Below are 21,691 nucleotides of genomic sequence, written 5' to 3'. Positions count from 1 at the left end.
CCACTACATAAAACCCACCAGCACAAAATGGAACCCCAGTGGCTGGTAACCACTAATTAAGTAAGACAGGCATCAAATTAAAAGGTTTTAGGGCTCAATCCTCTGCATGTTTAGACTGGCATAGTATTATATCCTTACATAATGAACTGTGTTCTCACTCCTGAGGTGTTCACAGAAGTCAGGACATTATCCTATCCTTTTTCACCTGCCTAAAATCCTGACCATTTTGACCTTGAAATAACTGCTCTCTGAGACTTTAAATGTGCTTGCCTGGGTCTAATTATAATGGATAATATTTTACTTCATAGATACTATCAGTTGAATCTAAGAACAAACATAGATATTCATTCAAAAGGGATGCACCTTACTCATCTCAGGTGCATAAAAAGGAGATGTGTTGCTTTGTATACATCAAATTAGTGCTCTGGTTGTCACAGTGTTTTTACAAAGGCACCCTAATCACTAGGGTGGCATCAGTGTTGCACATCTACGCTTGTGCAAAAGTGATATCTCATCCTTTACTGCTGTCCATTATTTTAGAATAATCGGGTGTACTAGAATGAAAGCTCACAGGGTCAAAATATCAGGACATTTTAATTAATGGTGCACTGAGGTTATTTGGCAACTTGCCAATCCTCCTGTTCCTTCTAAGATTAGCTGCAATCCTCATAGTACTTGGAGGCAAATTGATTCTCCCAGCAATAATATATTGCTTAATGTAGGGTTAATTTAGGGTTTTCTGAATAAAAATAATAGAGAGCTGAGATATAAATTGCAGAGAGAAACAGAATAAAAGAGTTGTGAGGGGGACATTTGTGTCCCAGAGAAATGAGTTCCTGCTCTTTTCCTGTTTTAGAACAGCTAGTGTTCTTTGCATCATTCTTGCTCCTTCCTGACCCTATTCAACTCACCCAAATGTAGCTATTTCTGGAATCTGTCTCTAGTTCCGACTGAAGCATGTGGCTTCTCTGTCTCACCTTGGCCATCCGACAAACTGTGACTGCTTTTATGGCACGATCCTACTGCACTTCTGTTTGGAAGCAGGCCTTACTGTGTTCAGTGGGACTCGCCTCTATAGGAGTGTTTGTAGGATTGTAGCCCACAAGTCCTATGCAGCCTAACCCGCTTCTCTTGCAGGCTTACTGTTTCCTGATTCAGATCCAGCAGAAAAGCTTGTGACATTTCTTGTCTCTCCAAACCAAGTGGTTACAGCCATGTAACTTACCTCATTATGGATCCGCACAGCACCCCGTACACGGTGCCACTCCAAGATTACTGGGGCATTAGCCACATGGTGCCCGCTTCCTTGCCTTTGGCCCAGGTTGTTAAGGCAACAAGTATCACTGGCCCATATTTGCAGGCACACACATATATAGCAGGCCCATTCTTTGATCGAGTATTTAATAGCTATCTGTATGTGTATGAACTTCTTTTCATTTCTCTCCCTTTCAGATTGCTTTTCCTATTCAGCTTTAGAAATATTATCAAAGAAGTGTTATGGAAAACAGAGGTGTAAAGTTATTGCTAACAATCATAATTTTGGAAGACCGTGCCTACCTGGTGTGAAAAAATATCTCAATGTCAGCTATGCTTGTGGTAAGACAAATCATAGTAAAATTCAAAAGCATATACTGTGCTTTGGCCAGACTTTCCCCACCTGGGGATTGCCTGCTGGTTGGGAATGATGGGAGCTGCAGGCAGCACATCTGGGGGAAGGCTGGCCTCAGTTTCGATAAAGTCTCATTGTTAAATAAGCATGTGCACACAGAGAATCGCTTCAAAACTTGGATTTTAACTTATCATGAAGATTCTTCCCAGATGACTATTAAGTCTGATCTGCTCTAGGTGTCAATTGCTTTGGAAGGGCCAATGAAGGTGACCCTTTCCCAATGGTTCTGTGGCTTTCTATTCATCCATTCCATCATTTATCCACTCTGTATAGCTCACCTTCCAGGGTTCCAACTTTCAATGAGGCTCACAACACATTAAAGTCATTTTATAACAACATATGAAATACCACAATGTCTAAAAATATCATAGCAGCAGCAGAGTAAAATATCAGTAACAATATAAAAATAGATAAACCAGCAGCAAAAATAAGCATTGGGTTTTAAAAAACCTTGTATCAAATGTCAAAATAGTGATTAAATACCAAATGCAAATATTAGTTTTAAACAGGTTTGAATGAGGAAGTCTTCAAAGCCCAGTTCAGGCATCAACACTGGGGCCATGTGGACCTGTCTGGGGAGGGAAATACAAAGGCGTGGGGTCACCACTGGAAAAACCCCGGCTTTAGTGCCTGCTGATCTAAAACTTCTTGCTGATGAGCCCATGAGCAGGACCCCTGAGGCTGATCTTACGGTAGAAGCAAGTTTGCATGGATGCAGGTTGGTCAGAGTATATATGCACAGTATGGCACTGTTAAAGTAGAGCATATGTGTTATTTGCAGAATCATAAGAAGAGGCCACTGGATCCAGCCAGGAGGCTATCTAGCCTGTTTTCCGCACTGGCCAAAAAGGCCAATGGGAAAGCCCAAAGCAAGACGTGAGTGAAATGCTTCCACCGGTGTTCCCCAGTAAGTGAACCGGGAGCTATATAGCCATCGAAATCCGTATTCATTGATAGCCTCAGTGATAAAATCTTGTGGGCTGCACATTTATTATGGAACAAGCATTTATGCCATAATAAATGTGCTATTGTTATTGCATTACATTTATATCCCACCTTTCTTCCTTGAGGCAACTTAGCCCCACAATAACAAACCTGTGAGGCAAGTTAGGTTGAGAAGCAAAGTCACCCAGTGAGCTCATGACTGAGAGGTGACTGGAACCTGGATCTCCTCAGTCCCAGCCCAACCCTCTAGCCATGCACCACACTGGCTCTCAAAACCTGTTCGCCTTTAAGGTGCCATGAGATTCTTTGTTCCTGCTGAAACAGAGCAGCTTAGCTACTCCTCTGGAAATTGATAAGTCTTTTCCTACTTGGATTTGGCTTATTTCCTCTTGGAACTGACCAGGTTGGTGGTCATCGATACATCTTCTGGTAGTGAACTCCACTGCTCCTCTGTGCACTGTGTGAAGAGATACTTTCTGAATGTTTTCTGATTCTACTTCCTTGAATGACCCCAAGTTCCATGCCATGTATAATTCTATCCAGCTCTATCATGTATTTTTTTACCCTTTTCTAAGCTAAAAAGCCTTAGATGTTGTAATGGTTCCTCATGCTCCAAGCTCCTGACTCTGTTTTAAGGATCCTTCTTAATCCAACTTATTTATAACTTATACCATGGTGTTCTTTGTTTCAGTTTGTTGATGAAAGGGTCATATATGTACTATACCTTGGAGGAAAGCAGTGCTCCCTGAAGACAAATTTCCTGCCTGATGTGAAGGAACAAATGGTGGCCCACCCTCACATCAGGATGTGTAATACCTCTGAGCATGTGTTGAACTCAGTTTAAATGAGCACTGTCTATCAGAGTGGTTACTAGAGCAAACCTAATCCACATTAAAATGCTGCTTTCCTTGTCTTCTGATAGCGTAGTGCCAAAGATACCAGTCCCCAGAAGTGAGTTGGACCAGAGATGAGTATTGAGATGAAATGCAGGTTGCCTTCCCCTTGGTTGCTGCCTTTACCCAGGAGGAATGATTTGGGCAGTGTGATCCTACCTGGATCCAGAGGAGTGGCTGGTGCAGGAGAACCACCTCATCTGACCTAAGGACAGGGCTGGCCATGGAAAAGAGTGTGTCCTGTTGCAGCGGCAAACCTGGGCACCCACATTTTCTTTTCCTTGTTTGACTAATTTGAAAGATGCTTTCTGCCATGCTGATTTGAAGCAGCCTGGAGCATGAGCAAGTGAGCAGCTGCTTTAATTATTTTCTACCTAGCCTTGATGGTTTTGAGTAAGACAGAGCTTTGGAATGTGCGAGGTGCCACATGCACCTGCGGGGGCTTGTGCTGACTGAGTTCCAGGGAGCGAATACAATAATTACTCTAAGCAAGTCTGTTCATAGGTGTTTCTGATCATGGTATTAAATCCACTTCTCCTTTGTTTGGTGTGCCTGCTACTCTGCAAACTGGAGTTAACGCACAGTGAGTTGCAAGACCAATTTCTTTTGTCACTGCAGGTAGGACTGAAATAATGCAATATATAATTTCATTTCATTTTGAAATGAAATGACCCTAGTACAAAAGCAATGTATCTTATGGGTTGTTTATTCACAGGGGTGCAGTATGGCAGGCTAGAATCTACTGGGGTGGACTGGAACCCCGTTTCTCTTTTCCATGACCACTAATTGTTTGGTGGTTTTCTGGCTGCTGTGCAGTCTCTCCTCTCCCACCCCCCCCACCCAGTATTTTAAAGAGACATCTAGCCATACCGGGTCTTAAGGACTGCAGTCTGTTACATGTGTTACATGCATTAAAACTGGGTACCCCTCATGAACTGGTTGTGAGCCTTTTATACAGGGGCCTGATAGGGCTGCATCACTCAGCTCCAATGCAGAGGAAGGAGGCTGGTGACTGCCCTGTCCTTGAGAAGCTTATAAGCATTGGCCACACTGATGATCAGAGCAGAGACGGAAGAGGCAGGAGAGTCACATTTTCCTGCAAAGATGATCAAGCATGGTTTATTTAATAGATTTAGATACTGCCGGAGATACTGGTCCTTATATAGTCACATGGGAATGTTTTTGTCCTTATACAGTCGAATGGGACAAAATGTTTCCTTTTTAAAGTCACACTGCTCAAGACCAGAGTGGCTCTGCCATGAACCTAATGCAGCTGCACTTATGCCTGTGGCTGCCCCAGTGAATTTGAGTTCAGTAGCTCAGCCTTGGGGCACTGATTCCAAAGCAGAGTGTTGAATCGCACTGAGCTTGCCTTGGAAAAATTAACCCAGCCTGTTGAATGTAGGCATCTGCTACGCTCATCCTGCTGGAGCTGGGAATCCTGTGCAGTGCATCCCCTGTTCTTCTCCCTGCTAAAATATGGGCAATGACAACACCCTGAAGGGGGCACTTAGGGGAAAAAACAGGATTTCCCTGTGCAGCTGGTAGGCACAGGCAGGGCACAGGCAGGATGTCCTGACTGGGCAGAAAGGAGGACCAGAGGCAACAATATCTGGGCTGTTGCTGCAGTTTGAAGCAGGAGGCCTGCCTTTGTGGAAAAATGGTGACTGGAGGAATAAAAACGTGGTTGCAAATAAAACATTCTTGGTGACACACAGCATGGAGAAATGTTGTCCATGGGGTAGCGATGGGTCACACTCGACTTTGCTAAACAACAACAACAAAGGTGGCACACAAAAGGCTGGAATGTAATTGTAAATTAAGCTAACATAACCATCAATAGATTTTAAAACTACATTAAAGCTGCTTTTCTCTCCTTCATGCATGCAGACCCACAACAGGAGAGAAGATCAAAAGTGCTTTTCATGGAATGTGTGAAATCTGTCCTAGTGAATATTATTTTCCTATTTTAAAAGAACAAAAAACAAAGACACTTTTGTTGAGAATCATTTTCAGGTTTTCTAAACTTCCTAGCACTCTTTTTGGTTAGAAACTGGCATCTAATGTTGAAATGCTATACAAGTAGGAAAAAATATTTTAGCTCAGGAAAAAGGAGTGCATTTTTAAATTAGAGAACTTGTGTGTGATGTCAAAAGATGAAGCTGATCTTTGATATTTTTTATCCAAGATATCCATGGGTGGACAGCTGAATAGCTGTTCCTATGTACACGATAATGCACACTTTTTCATCTTCTTAGAAGAATGGGAAACATTTCCTAATTAAGTGCACAAAAATGCATTGGCGGAATGGCAAGCGATATTCACTGTTAAGGTCCCTATTTAACTTGGACTCGTAATATTTAAGTGTGTGTGCATGTTTGTTTAAAATGGGATAGGGGGAAATCTCACCAAACAATTGTTAAATGCTGAACTTCATGATATGGAGAAAGAAGAGAGAAGAACAAACAAATTTAGACACAAGCTAGCTGAAATAAATAAGACAGTTTCTTAATACACCTTAAACCTCGCAGTTCTCTCTGTGACATTCCAGCCCTGGTATTTTTGATTTGGATCTGTTGACCCAACCATACGGTAGACCACTGCACATGAAGAGTGTGCTATTAGCAGCACCCTCCATGTGGAGCATTTTAAATGTGTTTCTATGCAGCCTCTCCCAATGTTCCCTGTGTGGAGCAGCCAGTGTAAGGTATATAGCAAATGGGGCTTCTTACTTCCCTTACAGTGCAACCCATACATATCTACTCAGACATAAGCCCCAGTGAGCTCAATGGGACTTAATCTCAGGTAAGTGTGTATAGGACTGCAGTCTTTGTTGTTTCAAGAGTCTTTAAAAATCTGACACCATGAATGCTAATCTGTTTCTTTAACTACAGGGACAAAAAACCTTTGTGTAAAAGGGCCATTCTATACCCAAGGACAGAGATACAGGATTAGACCTCAGCTGCTTTCACAATTTTGCCCATAGCCAAAGGGGACTCCACTGGGATTGGGACTGCCCCATGGAACCCCTTTTCCTTGCACCATTGCCGGTATATTTTTACAAATGGGACAAAGAGCAGTATCAGTGGGATAATTTTAAGTGGGGAAATCCTGCATAAAGAAGAGGTGCTACATTACCTTGTCCTCCTGCAGTACCAATTAGGATCATCTCTCCCCTCACCCTGGTGGCTGCTATTTCTCAAATTTTAGAGGAGGTGAGAGGTATTTATGTAAATGTTTCTAAGGCTACTAGGGATGAAGCAGATACCATATGGTCAGAGCAGCCAGAGACATTTTGTAAGCACCCTCACCTGTGTTCAATCCAAACATAACCACAACTGCCCATGACTACAGCCGCAAGATCCAGGTGATCGCCAACTCATTGTTCTCAGAGGGACAAGTACTAAAGCAACACATCAATTAAAAATACAACCAAATACTCATATCAACCAATGCAACCACAATATCAAGCAGAAACCAACACATAGAGCCAGGCATGTATTCCATCTGATATATAAGCAGTCTGCATTTCTTCAGTGATGTTAATCGAATTAAAATGGTAGGAATGTGAAAGGTTTAAAATGTCTATATTAGGGGTGTGTCAAACATGAATCTTGAAATACAAGGAAACTGTCGCAGTGACGTATTCCCAGGAAAAAAGTTTGTGAATGCCTTCCTTTTTTCCAGTGTCCAGATGAGGCATTTATTGCACAACTATTGAGCTGCATTTGTGGAATTTTACAGTGGGTCCAGACAATGTCATCTTCATAACATTCTCAAGTTGGCATTCCTTCCATCTTCATTCCTTTTACACAAAAAGTCTTTTGCAGAAGGAGGGGCAAAATAGTGTCACCATGTCTCTAGGTTGGTCGAACTAGGAGATGACAGTCTGGAAGCACAAGGAAGTGAGGTTCTCTGTGCAGATATCTTTGCAAGATTGGCTTCTAATGTTGTGTGGGACAAAACCCCCTGACAAGTAGCCAGGGCTGCACACAAGGTGAGCTGTGTTAGGTCAGGTACCAGGCATGGTATGGTTGATTTATGGTTGATTATATAGGGATATCATGGGAGAACATGATATCCCTCATAAGTACCTCAAAGGCATAAGTACCTCAAAGTCAAGATGTCTTCTCACTGATACCAGAGTGTAGGATATGAAATAATCAGTTCAAGTCACAACAACCCAGATTCAGGCTGGACAACAGGAAAAGCTTCCTCACTGTCAGAGCAACACGACAGTGGAACCAGCTGCCTAGAGAGGTGGTGGGCTCTCCCACACTAGAGGCATTGAAAAAGAAGCCATCTGAGTGGGATGGTGTAATTGCTGTCCCCCAGTAGCAGGGAGTTGGACCCAATGGCCTTCTTGGCCCTTTCCAACTCTACTATTCTATGATTCAGACTACACTGAGCACCTATTTTAGGAGTTGGAGTACACATTTCAGTGTATGTGCACACATGTCCTGGCAGTTAAGTAGTCCTATTGGGGCAGAGAGTCCCAAGCATTTCTTTGTGAGGCAGATGTGTGCTGAACCTTACAAAGTGCTGCATGCAGGGATCTGCAGAGATCTTACAGGATCAACAGCTGTTCCTGGGGAAAACAACATTCGCTAATTAGCAACCCCTTGGCTGTCTTGCCTATTCTATTTGTTAATATAGAGAAAGGCATGAATAGGAAGAAAAGGTTCTTAATGGTGGAGGGAGCATTTAACTTTTTTCCCCTTGGCATATACAACTTTTTTACATGAGACTGCTAATTGCTCCGGTTACTTTCAGTTTTGTCACAGAAGTGACATCCAAGCTCTACACAAAATGCTTTTCTGCTGCATAGGCTCTAGGTGGTGCTGTGCTGTAGTGGAATAGCACAAATATATAAACAGGAAAATGCTGTTTCTTTTGCTTTCAGAAACAATATACTGTTTTATCTTTAAAAAGGCAAGCACTCTTAAAAAAAAACAAAACAAAACTGGAAGATTACAATGTTTTCTAAAGAACCTGTACATGGGCATGAGTAGAGAGTCACATGTACACAATAAATACTGCACATAGAAAAGTTCTTAGCATGTTGTGATTTTGTCTTACATAAACCATTTCTACTTGCCCGTGAATGTTGCAGTTGATGTGAAATGCTTTAAAAACGAACATGTAACTTTTTTTTTTAATTTCCAGTTCCCAAATTCATATTGGCAGCAGTTGATCCAATGGTTACAAACCAAAATCCTTCTTGGAAACCAAAAGAAGGTGAATATGGTCACTTTTATGGATCGCTACCAGCATTTGTCTTTTAAGTAAGAACCTATGATGGTTTGATTACTTTAGTATAAGGCCAAAACATAGAAAATATCCAGCCAAGTTAAGGGAGACCCAGATGCAATTTCACTCTTCAGCAGTTCCTCCACACCTGCAGTCTTTAATTATGCAGTCTAGTCTACTTCCTTGAGATTTTGCCACCTAATTACCACTTCATTTTGCTGCATGTGTGAACCAGGCCTCCCTAGAATACAGTGATAAGGTTTGGTAGGCAAATTCTTGGGACAATCCTATGTTTAATGAGTGGGAATGAGTATATTTCTGCTCAGTTCCTTGCCTTGCCTGTTAAAAGGAACTTGGGTAGAAGGACCTATCCTTAAGTAAGGTTTCTTAAATTAACATTATTCATTAGTAATATCCTTAACCTGAAATAAATTCTGCTGTGTTTTGTTTTTATGCTTGTGTAAACTCTGTTTCTTTAGTCTTTAAACACATTGGGGATTTAAAATAAGAAATCTTTTCTGGGTAGGAGATTAAAAACTCATACTGTTAACATATGACTTTTCAAACTGTAAAAAAAATTGTGAACTCCCTCAACTGTAATATAATCTAGCAAATGCATTTTTCATTTTCTTTTCCCAGGTATAAATGTTGATCTGAAAGAATCAAGATTTCCAAAGAAAGAGGGAATTATAGTTAGCAGCAGCTTGGCTACATTTGCTTACATTAGAGGTAGAACAATTATGTTTTGTTTTCTTGGATTCTGACCAGTAATCCTGTTAATAGCTAGCAATTATATTTTTCCAGATTGAAAATCCATTTCATTTACTAGCTTCATTCTGTAGGGCAAAACTATAAAGTATGCATTATGAGGAGAGCTTAACTTGGCATTCCACTTTCTGAAAGGGTCAGAAACATCCCTGATGCAGGGTGAAGACTTGCTGTCCTTTGCAGTGCAGGTGCATGTATGTGGGAGGCGGGCGAGAGTGAAAATAGGAGGGTTGGGTTAGTGTGTGAACTGAGCATTTCCTTTCATGTAGCTCCAGCCTTTCAATTCCTCAGCATCACTGTCCCCAGGATCAATATCCTTAATCATTATAATGCTCTGACCTTGTCTCCTGCCGAAGGGATACATCCAGCCTTTGTATTGCAGAACTCCTTTTCTCCATATCCACTTGAGCAGCCAAACTTTGAGAGTCACCCCATGGGAGAAGAATGGCATTGCCTGGGTAGCTACGTACCTTTGGGTTTCAGTGCGATATGTTTCTGTGTAATAACCTCCTCTCCAAAAGAAGGAACTATTGGTCTCTGCCAAAACACATGTTTAAAAGAACCATTAGCTGTACTGCACTGTTAGCAGTTAGCTGAATTAGAGTATTCGTTACTCAAGATGCAACAATCCATTATCCAGCAAACACAAAACAAACATTTTTGCAGAGTAGGATGCTGTCTAAGATCCACAGTGACCGTTGTGACATAGTGATGTTGTCTAAGATCCATAGGTTGCGGGGCTCCCCTCAGTTTTTCACACCGCCAAATGTGTCTATAGGTCCAGAAAGGTTGGGGATGCCTGACCTAGACTATTCAGTCGCTACCTTGTGCCATTCTGCTTTCTGCCCAGACACATAGCATTGGTTGGTCAGTTACCAGTTAGTGTGTCCTGACGGACCACGTCAGCTTGGGCTTGAAAGAACTGGCACAACAGTGCTGGTCTTTCAGAAATGACGACATGACTCCGCAGCCCTGGTCTGTACCTCTCCTGATAAGCCGCTAGTCTGGGATTTTGTTTCTAATTTCAGATCACCCTGAAAGAGCTGCTCTCTTGTTTGTATCCAGCGTTTGCATTGGCCTAGTGCTCACACTCTGTGCACTGGTAATACACGTGTCATGCTCTAATGACTTGGGAAAGTTGCAGAGGATAAAAAAGCATTTGGTGGTGGAAGACAAGCAGCCTGACGAACCCAGCGAAAGTGAGGAAGAGGAAGAAGAGCAGGGAGCAGAGTCTTCCAGTTCGGACTTTCCTGAGGAACTAGCAGGCTTCTGCCGGACTTCATATGCAGCATATTGTTCGGTGGACCCAGCTGAGCTGGCTGAAAGGATAGAGAGGCGGGAGCAGATTATCCAGGAAATCTGGATGAACAGTGGTTTGGATGCATCACCTACTAGAAGCCTAAGCCCATTCTATATCAATGAACAACAATGTGTTTGTTTTGGATAATAGGAACTATTTTTGTAAAACCGAAAAAAGTACCTTCTGAGAAGGAACATTTGCAATTCAATGTCATAATTATTTGCAAAGTTATATTATTAATAATTATTCAAAACCCTTTCAAATATTTGATAGTATGGCATATTCTGAATCTCTGCCTCCTAAACCACTTGAATATTTGCATACATTTGCATTAAGGACATTGTATTGATAAAATATGTTGACAAGTCTATCACTTTTCAGACTTCTTTTCAAAATAATCTGTGGTAGAACAATTCTACTTGGTTCAGACCAAGTAAATCAAAAGTTAAATCAGAAGTGTATTCCTGCCTTTAAGTAGAATGTCTCCAACATTTCACTGCAATCTGTAGGGAATTCCAGGAACAAAAGGAGGAAAAAGTCACTTCCTACTTGTGATACTTAGAAGCTGCCTGTTCTTTTCCTACACAGAAGCCACACGTTCATGTAGTAGCATGAAATATTCTGGGGTGGAGTGGACTTTGGCTTTTCATTTCCTATTGTTTTAAAGTAAAAACCAGAGCTTGGGAAAAAATAGGAAAAGGGGGCATTTTCCAATGACTAATTAATGAGCTCATGCTGGACTGGAAAACCTTCAATCTGATTCATTTCCTAGTATGGCAGGAAACTGAAATTTGCCAAGAAGTCTCAGAAATAATTTAACTCACAATACTTTAAAAGGCAATCTAGTTCATCTGTTGATGCTGTGATTTTAAAAAAAAATGCAATCCCAAAAGCCCCAACAGATTTGACCTAGAGATCCTCCTGTGGGCCATGGAGAGTCGATGTAGAAAGCAGCTTACTGAGCAATAACAATAGCCACAGAATTCCAACAAAGACACTTTTGCACACTGCTTGGATGGTTCTGCATGGAGTCGTGGGCACTGCTCTCCACCCTCTGCTCTTTGGCTGTTGTGGAGGCAGCCCTCATTGGCCTACACCCATGTGATGTGAGCTTGAATGGGGTTGGAGTAGGCACCCGCTCCACCACCTCATGAGAAATGATGGATTAGCTGCCTAAACTGCCTCTAATCACGGGATGCTGTTCCAATCTCACTGTGTATCCACACATGACAGAAATGTCATAAATCTCAGAAATATATATATATTATTTATTAATACTTATGTACTGCACGGGTAATATGCAAGCTATGTAAATTGCTATTTAATTTAATTCATTGTGATAGGGCTGCCCATCCATCAATGCATGTTCTCTGAAGACCTTACAAAAATAATAAAATACAATACAATTCTTGAAATCAACAAAAACAGGCAAAATACTTTCAAGTAAAGGAAAAATGTGCACAGACCTTAAAAGCTTAAAGCAAAACCACACAGGAATATTTATTTACATATATTTATAGGCTGCCTATAATTGCCAAGACCTTCCTAAAGGTAAAGGTAAAGGTAAAGGTTTCCCCTTGACGTTAGGTCCAGTCATGTCTGACTCTAGGGGACAGGGCTTATCTCCTTTTCCTAGCCAAGAGAGCCAGCGTTTGTCTGCAGACAGTCTCCGTGGTCATGTGGCCGGCATGACTGAATACCGAGGTGCACAGAACGCTTTTACCTTCCCACCGAAGTGGCACCTTTTTATCTACTTGCATTTGCATGCTTTCAAACTGCAAGGTTGACAGGAGCTGGGACGGAGCAACAGGAACTCACCCTGTTGTGCAGATTCGAACCGGCAACCTTTCAATCAACCAGCCCAGCAGCACAGCAGTTTAAACCACTGCGCCACCTGCATCCCAAGACTTTCCTTTAAAAGACATGCATGAATAAAAGGTCTTTACCTGGCACCAGAAAGATAGTAAAGGAGGCATTAAGTGATCCTCTCGGGGCAGAGGGGTTATTCTATAGCTGGAGTGCCACCATGGAGACCCCCTTCAACCTTATGGCAAGCCAGTTTCACTGGGCAAGGCACAGGGAACAGAAGAATCCATGCCATTAAGACCATGCTCCAATGGGAAGAACCAAGACATGAAGGCTGCAGTCCAACGCCCTCTGCTGCAAATGAACGCCAGTGTCTGAATGCTGACGTTCATGTGCACCCTGTGCACAAAACGAGACATGGCAAAGGCAGTCCATCACTGCAGCGCCTTGCACTGTGCAATTCAACTAGATGGCTCTTTTCAGCTGTCTAGATGAGGTGCTGGGATGGGAAGGAGGCTGAGGAGCCACCGGAAGCAGTGTAAGCCACCAGCCCCAGCCTCATCCCTTTCCCACTGCTGGTTTGCCCACCCCCTTTCCTCTCCAAGGCCCAGCTGCATCCTTGGAGAACCAGCCAGTGAGGTTCCTTCCACACCAGCAGCAAGAGGAGCAGGCAAGGGCTTAGTCTTTGGGGTTCTAGCTCCAAGGTGCCAACTGGAATTGGTGCAACTCTGTGGCCCCAGTCTCCCCCTCCCCTCCCCTCCATTTCCTCCCTCTGAGGCCCAGGTGCAACCTGTTGGGGGCTGGTACAGTTCTTTCTGCACCAGTTGCAAAACAACAGCATGGGGGGGGGGGCTTGGATTTCAGTGCTCAGACTCCAAAAAAATAAAATAAAATAAAATAAAATAAATCCTATGGTCTCTGAGATGATGCCAGGAGACCACAGAATTGCACCCTTTGTTTCTGGACCTCATGATCCTACATACAAAAATCCATGTCTTCAGGGACACAATCCTTATGCTAGAATGTTTGCATTTTCACTCAAAGACACAGACCAGACATCCTGGGATGTGTTTCCTTTCAACACACATATATCACATTTGAAACATAAACATTAGTTGCTTAAAGTACATTATTTTCAAATGTAATCTGTAGAGCAACTCTTAAAAGTACAGTATTTAAAGAGCAAATGGGGAGAGGAATTAGCCCTTAGGAAGTGCAGTGAAAAACACCCAGCTCACAGAAAACAAGTCTCTCTGTAGAAAGTCATCTGTGTGGAAAGTCCTACTTTGAATTCAGGGAATTGCTGTTCTAGCTTGGGTGGCTGGCTGCAGTTGGATGCCAGCAGGATGCAAATGCAGGCACAAGCAAAAGTACCAGTTGCTGGTGTATCATATGTAGATAGATGGAGGGAAAGGCAGTTTAAAATCTGAACTGAAGGCCAAAGATACAACAATGTAGCTCAACAGGGCAGGGGAGCTTGAAAGATAACAAAGAAGTGTTGCAGGGGAGGGTTGGAGCTCAAACTGGATGGTTGGTGTTGCTGAACAAATCTGAAAAAAGTGGAGGGCTTCAGTTACTTGGCTGACCACATGTCCAGAAGACATCTTTCTGCTAGGGTCATGCTATGTGGCGATCGGGAGGGAGTGGTTTTGTTTGTTTGTTTTTCAATTCTACCATTTGTTCCTTTGAACAAGTGGGTCACCTAGGAATCAAATGTTTACCTTCAGGGCTATCCATTCTAAGGCTGCAAAAGAAGTTGAAAATTAATCCTCCTTGAAACCAAAGCCTTTATCCTAACTCATTCAGCTGTTGCATGTACATTTGTCTGAGACCCAAAGCATGCAGCTGTATCTTAGAGGGTTTTTGGGAAGCTATTGTGATCAGCCAGCCAGGGCAGCACTGTTGGAAAGATGTGGGGAAGATGACAATGAAAATAGGCGTGGCACCGCATTAAGGTAACTTTAAGTTTTCTTTCCACACATGTGAGGACCTGAAGCAGATGGAAAAATAGTAAAATGGATGTGTCTGGGATGGAGGGGGATTGGAAATGGAGAGAGAGGGAAAAAAAAACCTTGGAAGCCATTCAGATTGGCTTGACTTTAGCACTGTGCTCTGACTGGATGCCTTGTAACACAATCTATTCCTTTGTAACATGGCGGAACACTGTAGACAAATTTGGATGCTTTCACTCCAAGTCACACAATGAAAGTCATTTGAGAGCTGAAAGGACTTGCTCCAAAGCTGACTGACAATGGAATGATGAAACGGCTTTGGTGGTTGCTGTGTGGGTGGGTGTGTTTTGAGATTCCTTTTATGACTCAGGACTGGTTTTAATGTTACAAAAAAGTTCACAAAAAGTTTGTAACAGCTCAGCTTCCAAAAAAATAATGGCTGAAAGAGTCTAAAAAGAAAGAAAGCTCCTTTCTAGAGCCTGTAGGAGCACTGGAATAAGTACATCTTGGAGTTACCTTAGAGACAGCAGAAGCAGCTTAGATGACTTTAGAAGAGAGAGAGACACATTTATGATATCAGTGGCTTCTGGTCTGGATGGCTATACATTATCCCCAGTAACAAAGATATTGGATCTCTGAAAAGCAGCTGTTGAGGAGCAGGAGAAGAGGGGGTAATTGCACTCATGCTCTACCTCTGGGCTTCTGAGCAGCATCTGGTTGGCAGATGTTGAACCAGATGCGATTTGTTTGATCCACAACTCTCCTTATAACCTTTTGGTTGTCCACCAAAATGGCCCACTCTACCTGCCAGTAATAGTGAGGAGAGGCTGCAGGTCAGCTCTAAGGTAGGGATCATCTTCACCTCCTATGGATCTTTTGAGTGCTTACTCACACCTATGAGAACAGGCATTTTCAGGTAGGATAACAAGTGATTTTTCTCAGACAACACTGGGGCAAATGCAGCCCCACTGTTGAGGAGTAGGAGAGCATTAAAGACAAAAAAGATGTCATTGGTGGTAGAGGAATCCTGTGTTGCCACTTCGTACAGCACTGCTGGAAAAAAGGCAAAAAGTGGAGAAGGCCAAAAATCATGTTTCTTCATTCCCTTTGCACTTGGTTCTCCCACGCATCCATCAAGGTGGCTTAAACGACCTGACATTTTGAATAAGTGTGATGAATCTGCACTGATACTTTCAAAATGCCAGAAAGCTAAATTTTACCCTGAAGTCTAGATCACAGATAAAATGTGAATGCAGAAGGAACATCCCTCATTATCTTCCTGACAAATAAGAATATGCCAGTCATGAAAAACAAGTCTTCAAACATGACTTCTTGGGACACCACCTGCACAGCAAATATCTGGCAGGAACAAGTCCCAGCAAAGATGGTGCAGTATATCAATTGCCTGTCTTTTGGGTGGCAGCCAGAAATAGCACAATAAAGTTGTATTAAAGGCTCCTTTCTTTCCAAACCCCCAAACCCTTGCAAACGGCTCTTGAAGGATGAACTCACTGAGGCTGAGAAGAGCAATGTTTCTTGTGATGAAATGACCATCTCGTATGGAAAAATGCGGCAAGGAGCAGCATAAAGGCCAAGCAATCATCACCTGGAGTATGTCATTCTGCCAGTCAAAGGGCAGGTTGCTTTCTACTAGCAATGATCTAGTCATGGTGCAGGAAGTGCAGAGAGCTCTTTGAGACTACACTTCATGTCTCATTACCCTATCTCCACCTTGGCCTTTAGAACTAGAAGCTGGAGCAGGTCAGATACCAGAATGATTAAGTGTTAGAGAGTTCCAAAATTAATGTACTCCTGTGGATAACATCCCACAGCACTGGCCCCACAAAGCCCTCTGTTATCCCTTCCTTGTCCACACAAGGCAAAAGTGGACCACTGCAGATGAGGCATGCACTCCTCACTCTTTCCAAATGGCCCATGCAGATAGAGCAGTGAGGGGAGAATACGTAGAGGAGTGGAAGAGAAGCTTGGCACTGCTCACCTCTCTGCAGGAACCACAGCGGAATGCATTACGGATGCCATAAATTATTTTTGCCCAAATAAAAAATGCCATTCTAAGAAAAAGCTATTGAAACCAGTAGACACCTGCTCAAAAGTTATAAATGGGCAAAACTTTTAAAAGTTGTGAATTATACTTTGGGTTATTATTTTTGCTTCCTTTAATTTTTTGGCCAAAAATATATATTTGGATATGAAAGTAATTCAAAGGGTGTTTTGTTTTTCTGAGGGAAGTGCCAAGCTTCCTAGTTTCTCATTAAACTTCCTCATTCCTAAAATTTACAGCAGTGCAGCATGTACTGGTTGGTGCACGATGAAAAGCAAGCAGATGTCCTTGAAGCTGAAAAAGAGAAGTTCTAAGTAACATGTGTGGGTGTTTCATCTTAGCGATGTCTGTCATCCAGGGTGGTCACAGTTGGCCCTCTTAGAGGAAAGGACCTACTGGTGGATCTCTGGGTAGCCAGCCATAGTTTCTGTTCCCAGGTTCTGAACTAGTGCAACCAAGTGGCTTCCCTATTCCTTCTAAATTAGCTTGAAATTCAGCAAGTGCATGAGAGGGGGAGCTGGGAGGGGGTTCTGTGTGAAAGGACTGTGAGTGCAGTTCTTTTTCTAAATACCATCTTAGAATGCCTGAACGGTAACAACGCAAATGCAACTTTGTACTCATACATTCAGATTAAGCCAGTGTGTGGGTTATTGTAAGATACAAGAGGAAATCTACTCCCTCCCCCGAACAGTCATTTTGCACCCGTTTCTGGCTCCTTGAACTCTTTTACTCATGGCTTTGGCTGGCAGACCTTAGGTTTCCCTAAGAAAAACAAAGCAAATTCCACAAGCCTAACACAGCCTGGGGCATCACATGGACTAGCAGAGGCGGCTTGTTGGAAATAAAACATATCACTGTATTATTTGTTATTTCCAGCCTTTTTTCCTCTTGCAAGGAACCCAAAATGGTTTTTCCTTCTTTCCATTTTTACTCTCGCAACCCTGTAAGGCTAAGAGTCAGAGGCTGACCCAAAGTCATCCAGAAAGCTTCATGCCCAAGTGGGGACTACAAGCTCCGGTACAAGCCCAACACTCTAAGCACTGATGAAAAATTATGAGAGAATAATTACAGCTATCCATTTCTGGTGAACGTAACTAGATATATTTCACACGTAATCAGTGACGGTGATGTATAACTTGATATTAAGTTCACTTCTCACTGATAATTAACCCAAGGCAGTAGAACAGGACAGTGGCCTGTAGTCCTTCAAATGTTGCTGGATAACAACTCCAATCATAATTGCCCATTGGTCATGCTGGCTGGAGCTGATAGGATTTGGAATTCAATACCTTCTAGAAGACTACAGAAACCCCGTGTTTTAGAAAAATCTAACCTTACTTCCAGTACTTTCAGACTGACAGTTCCCAGTGATACCAGTGAAAAGGTATAATGTAGTTTATTCAGTAGTTTCCAACTTGATTCATCGGTACATCTAACTACAATTTCTAAGCTTTGCTTAAGGACAGAACCATCTCATAGCAGTGTACAAGAAAACACACACACACACACACACACAGAATAATAAAATCATAAAATCAATGATTGTCAATTAGAATCAATAAAAAGAAAATTTAGCAGAAAAAAGGAAGGACCCAGGAAGAAGAGTAGAAACAGGTGGGTCTTCAAAGCTTTCCTAAAGACCTTCAAAGCAGGGACATGAAGAACCCCTGCTGGAAGTTGCTTTCAGAGGTGCAGGGCCACCAGTGAGAAGGTCCCCAGTTTGTTGGCAGCAAGCAGGTAGGGAGAGCCCTAATAAAGAACTCAGAGTACAGAAAAGCTGGTTTTGAGAAATGAGGTCCTTCAAGTAGCGTGGGACCAAACCATTTAATGGCTGAAACATCACCTTAAATGGGGTGTGGGAATGCATTGACAACCTATGTGGCACACACAGTTTCAGAGTGAAATGAGCCAACTACATGACCCACACCAGTATATAGATTGTCATATTCAACTAACTAAAGCTTCCAAACTGTCTTCCAAAGAAGCCCCACACACAGCATGTTGCAGTTCAGTTTACATGTCATCAGCACATGAATAACTGAACCAAGATCCTCCCTCTTTGGATAGGGTCACAACTGGCATGCCGCTTTTGCCATTTTAACCTCCCCAGTTAGTGCCAAGTCACGGAACCCATCCAAACTGTATGCTTGGTCTGGTCCTTCAAGGGCAGCACAACCCTCTCTGGGAATAGATGTAATCTTTAACAGATTGGGTTTTTTGGAAAACACAGGATGGCTATGAATGGTAGACAACAACAATTTGTGAATGAGGTAGTGCAATCACATAATAAAAGGTTCACCTAGAAACATTCAATGTGCACAAAATAAACTGAGGAAACAAAGAGAAGCCTGTATATAGGATTACTCAATTCCTTTCACAAGCAAGCAATTACATTCTGCTAAAGGATCTCTCTTTGAGTGTTGTAATTGGGCTTTTAGTCCAATTGATATGTTTATAATGAACAATATTTGGTTTGATGCCTAAAGCAATCTTGGCAGCTTCTTTTGCATATGAGGTGAGATTCAGCCATTTATTTGTCTAAGGCATTGATTGGTATGAGATAGATTGCTTAGGTTTTAATAGCAATCTGTTTACACAGAACAATCTCTCATCATTCTACTATCTTTTAGGAATCTCAATGGATTTAATGCCTTCTTTCATTCCATTTCGTTTCACAATGCCTATCAGGTTGGATCTGTTTGACAGTAAATTTCTATGGATATGTATTCCAAAGTCAGTCCTGGAAGGCACAGGTTGGCATAATCCCTGCTGTTTGCCAGCAACTTTTGAATACTCAAGTTGTAAGAGAGCTTGTGGTGTCATTCAAACCCAGTGAGTATGGTAAACAAACTACCCAGAGTCTACTGGCTTGAGACAATATGGCAAGCTAGTCACAGCTTGAATAATCAAAATGGCTGCTCATTGTGTGGCAACTATTTATCCTGTAACTTGTACAAGCCCAAAGGATCCACTTGTGTCTTTAGCCATACCTCCACCACTCACTTCTATACTCAAATGTGATAAGAACTGCAAGCTACCTTTCCTATTCTGTAAGTGGAAGTGCCACTAAAAGAAACCAACGTATTCTCCTCCTCCTCAGCCATTGAACATGCTTCCTTTACAAGATCCTTGGCTGACTGGGGAGAGGCAGAGTGTAAAAAACAATTAAATTCATTTCTACTTGATGGCAACCTACGGGGCTGCCAGGATATCCCCAAGCAAATCTTAAATTAAGTCATTAACTGTGAAGACAAGTGATCTGAGAAAGACCAAAACTTTTTATGATCCTACATAATAACAACTAAGGCTCATGCTTTCACAACTTAATCCAGTCTAGTGATGTGGTAGCTGAGTAATCTCAGCACTTAGATACAGAGTGTCTGACAAGACTCTTGTGAACATATATGGACAAGTAGATAATGAATAGCTAACAAAAGTCCATGATGAAATGCTATGGCTTAAAAGCCAGCATCAAGTTTGCACATACATGAACTCTAATAAAAATTTCCTCTCAAACATTCATGATCATGCTTAATGAAATGTATTGATCTGATAACATATTTCATTATGCCTGTTGACAAAACACTAATGACTTAGAACCTAAGAAAATTATGAAGGGTCCACAAGGAAAGTCATGAGAAAAGACTAAAAGTAACTTCTCCAATCAGATGCCTCCCAGATACAATGGACTACAACTCCTACAGTTTTCAGTCCCATGGCCAATGGTGACAAGTAGTCCAGCACAGGCTGTGGAAAACTAAAGGAACAGTTTGTGAGTTAGGTATTTTAAGAAGGGGAGTAATGGTTCTCTCATTCCACAGACAGAGGACAAGATATAATGGGCTTAAATTCCAGGAAGATGCAGACTGCATAGAATTGCTAAATATAAAAAAAGTTCAGGAATGAAAACAGTTGCTTAGGGAGATCGTGGAATCCCATTGCATGTTTTCAAGAAGGTAAGGTTAGGCAAGAGTAACAAGAAACAGTTGAAGGAGATAATAGAATTGCAGCTATTAGAAGACAAAATGCAAGAAAGCACATGACCAAGTCTGTCTGAATCATTCCTTTTCAAGGATACTTGGAAGTATTATGAAAAATCAAGAACAAACTTGCTCCAAAGCAACTTTTTTACTATTCATTCTTTCTAGTCAACAGAGCAAGTTGAAATAATGTTAATCTGAACTGAAAGCCGTATTTGTGATGGTTTGTGTATTTTCAGGCATCTATTAGCACTGATCAAAACCATCTGGGAAGCATCTCAACACAGATACCAATCTTTATGTTTTACCCGTCTTTCATTTAGAACAAATGTAAATAAGTTCCTTTATCATGATGGGACCAGATCCCTTAGAGGAATTTTACTTAAACCATATAAGCTACTTCCTAATGTGGCCTTTGTGAAACCTTATTTGAAGCCAACTTATGTTAAATGTATGGAACTCTTTTAAAAATGCCTGTTGACATTCTACTTCTGCTCAAATTTCCAACAAAAAGGCTATTCACTGCAAAATTTCTTCATCTTCAAATGCTACAAAAAGGGGTAGTTCATGTGACTGGGGTGGGAGAAGACTGGTTAAATGAGCCCCAGAGGCTTCTTTAAGCTGCAACAGGTGCCATTTGCCTAACTGTCTGCTTGTGCAGGAATGGCTTGTCTTTGTCTGAACTCACGTGGACTGTACCCTCCAATATACATAAAGTTTTGCCCATCAGGTCAAACACAATGTGTCATTGAAAGTTGGGCAATGACCAGTTCCTCATCACCAGTGACTGAGAGCTCAGACAGGGCAATATTCCTAACAACTATTTATTTCTAATTAAAGAGTGCAAGGTAACATTGACAGGGGAGTATCCAATGCTGCTTTGCTTATGCCATTGACAAACTGATAGCATAAGCAACCTCTAACCTAACACTGATAGTACTAATAAATCTATAGTACTAGTTTATGATACTGCCATAGTGCTAAAGGTCACTTACACTAGTGCTAGCTTAATGGCATAAACAGAGCAGCAGCACTGGATACTACCCATAATTCTCCCATTTTATCT

At 41.9% G+C, this 21,691-nt stretch overlaps 1 protein-coding gene across 5 annotated transcripts in view; it reads left to right on the top strand.

Annotated features, from left to right (window-relative positions):
- EVA1C (eva-1 homolog C) overlaps positions 1-11,195 on the top strand; it is a 52,820-nt gene extending 41,625 nt beyond the window's left edge. For 4 of the 5 annotated variants that reach the window (XM_044441577.1, XM_044441573.1, XM_044441575.1 and 1 more), the window contains 4 exons: positions 1,453-1,596; positions 8,674-8,745; positions 9,397-9,486; positions 10,554-11,195. In XM_044441577.1, coding sequence (XP_044297512.1) covers positions 1,453-1,596; positions 8,674-8,745; positions 9,397-9,486; positions 10,554-10,972 — 725 coding nt within the window. In that variant the 3' untranslated portion in view covers positions 10,973-11,195. The remainder of the gene's footprint in view (positions 1-1,452; positions 1,597-8,673; positions 8,746-9,396; positions 9,487-10,553) is intronic. The other variant, XM_044441576.1, reaches the window with a different exon arrangement.
- Positions 11,196-21,691: the final 10,496 nt, after the last annotated feature.

This window comes from Varanus komodoensis, unplaced genomic scaffold, assembly GCF_004798865.1.
Source record: "Varanus komodoensis strain SLA01 unplaced genomic scaffold, ASM479886v1 scaffold4, whole genome shotgun sequence".
NCBI lineage: Eukaryota > Metazoa > Chordata > Lepidosauria > Squamata > Varanidae > Varanus > Varanus komodoensis.
The sequence above is the reverse complement of the archived record's forward strand: the minus strand, read 5'-3'. Positions and strand labels throughout refer to the sequence as shown.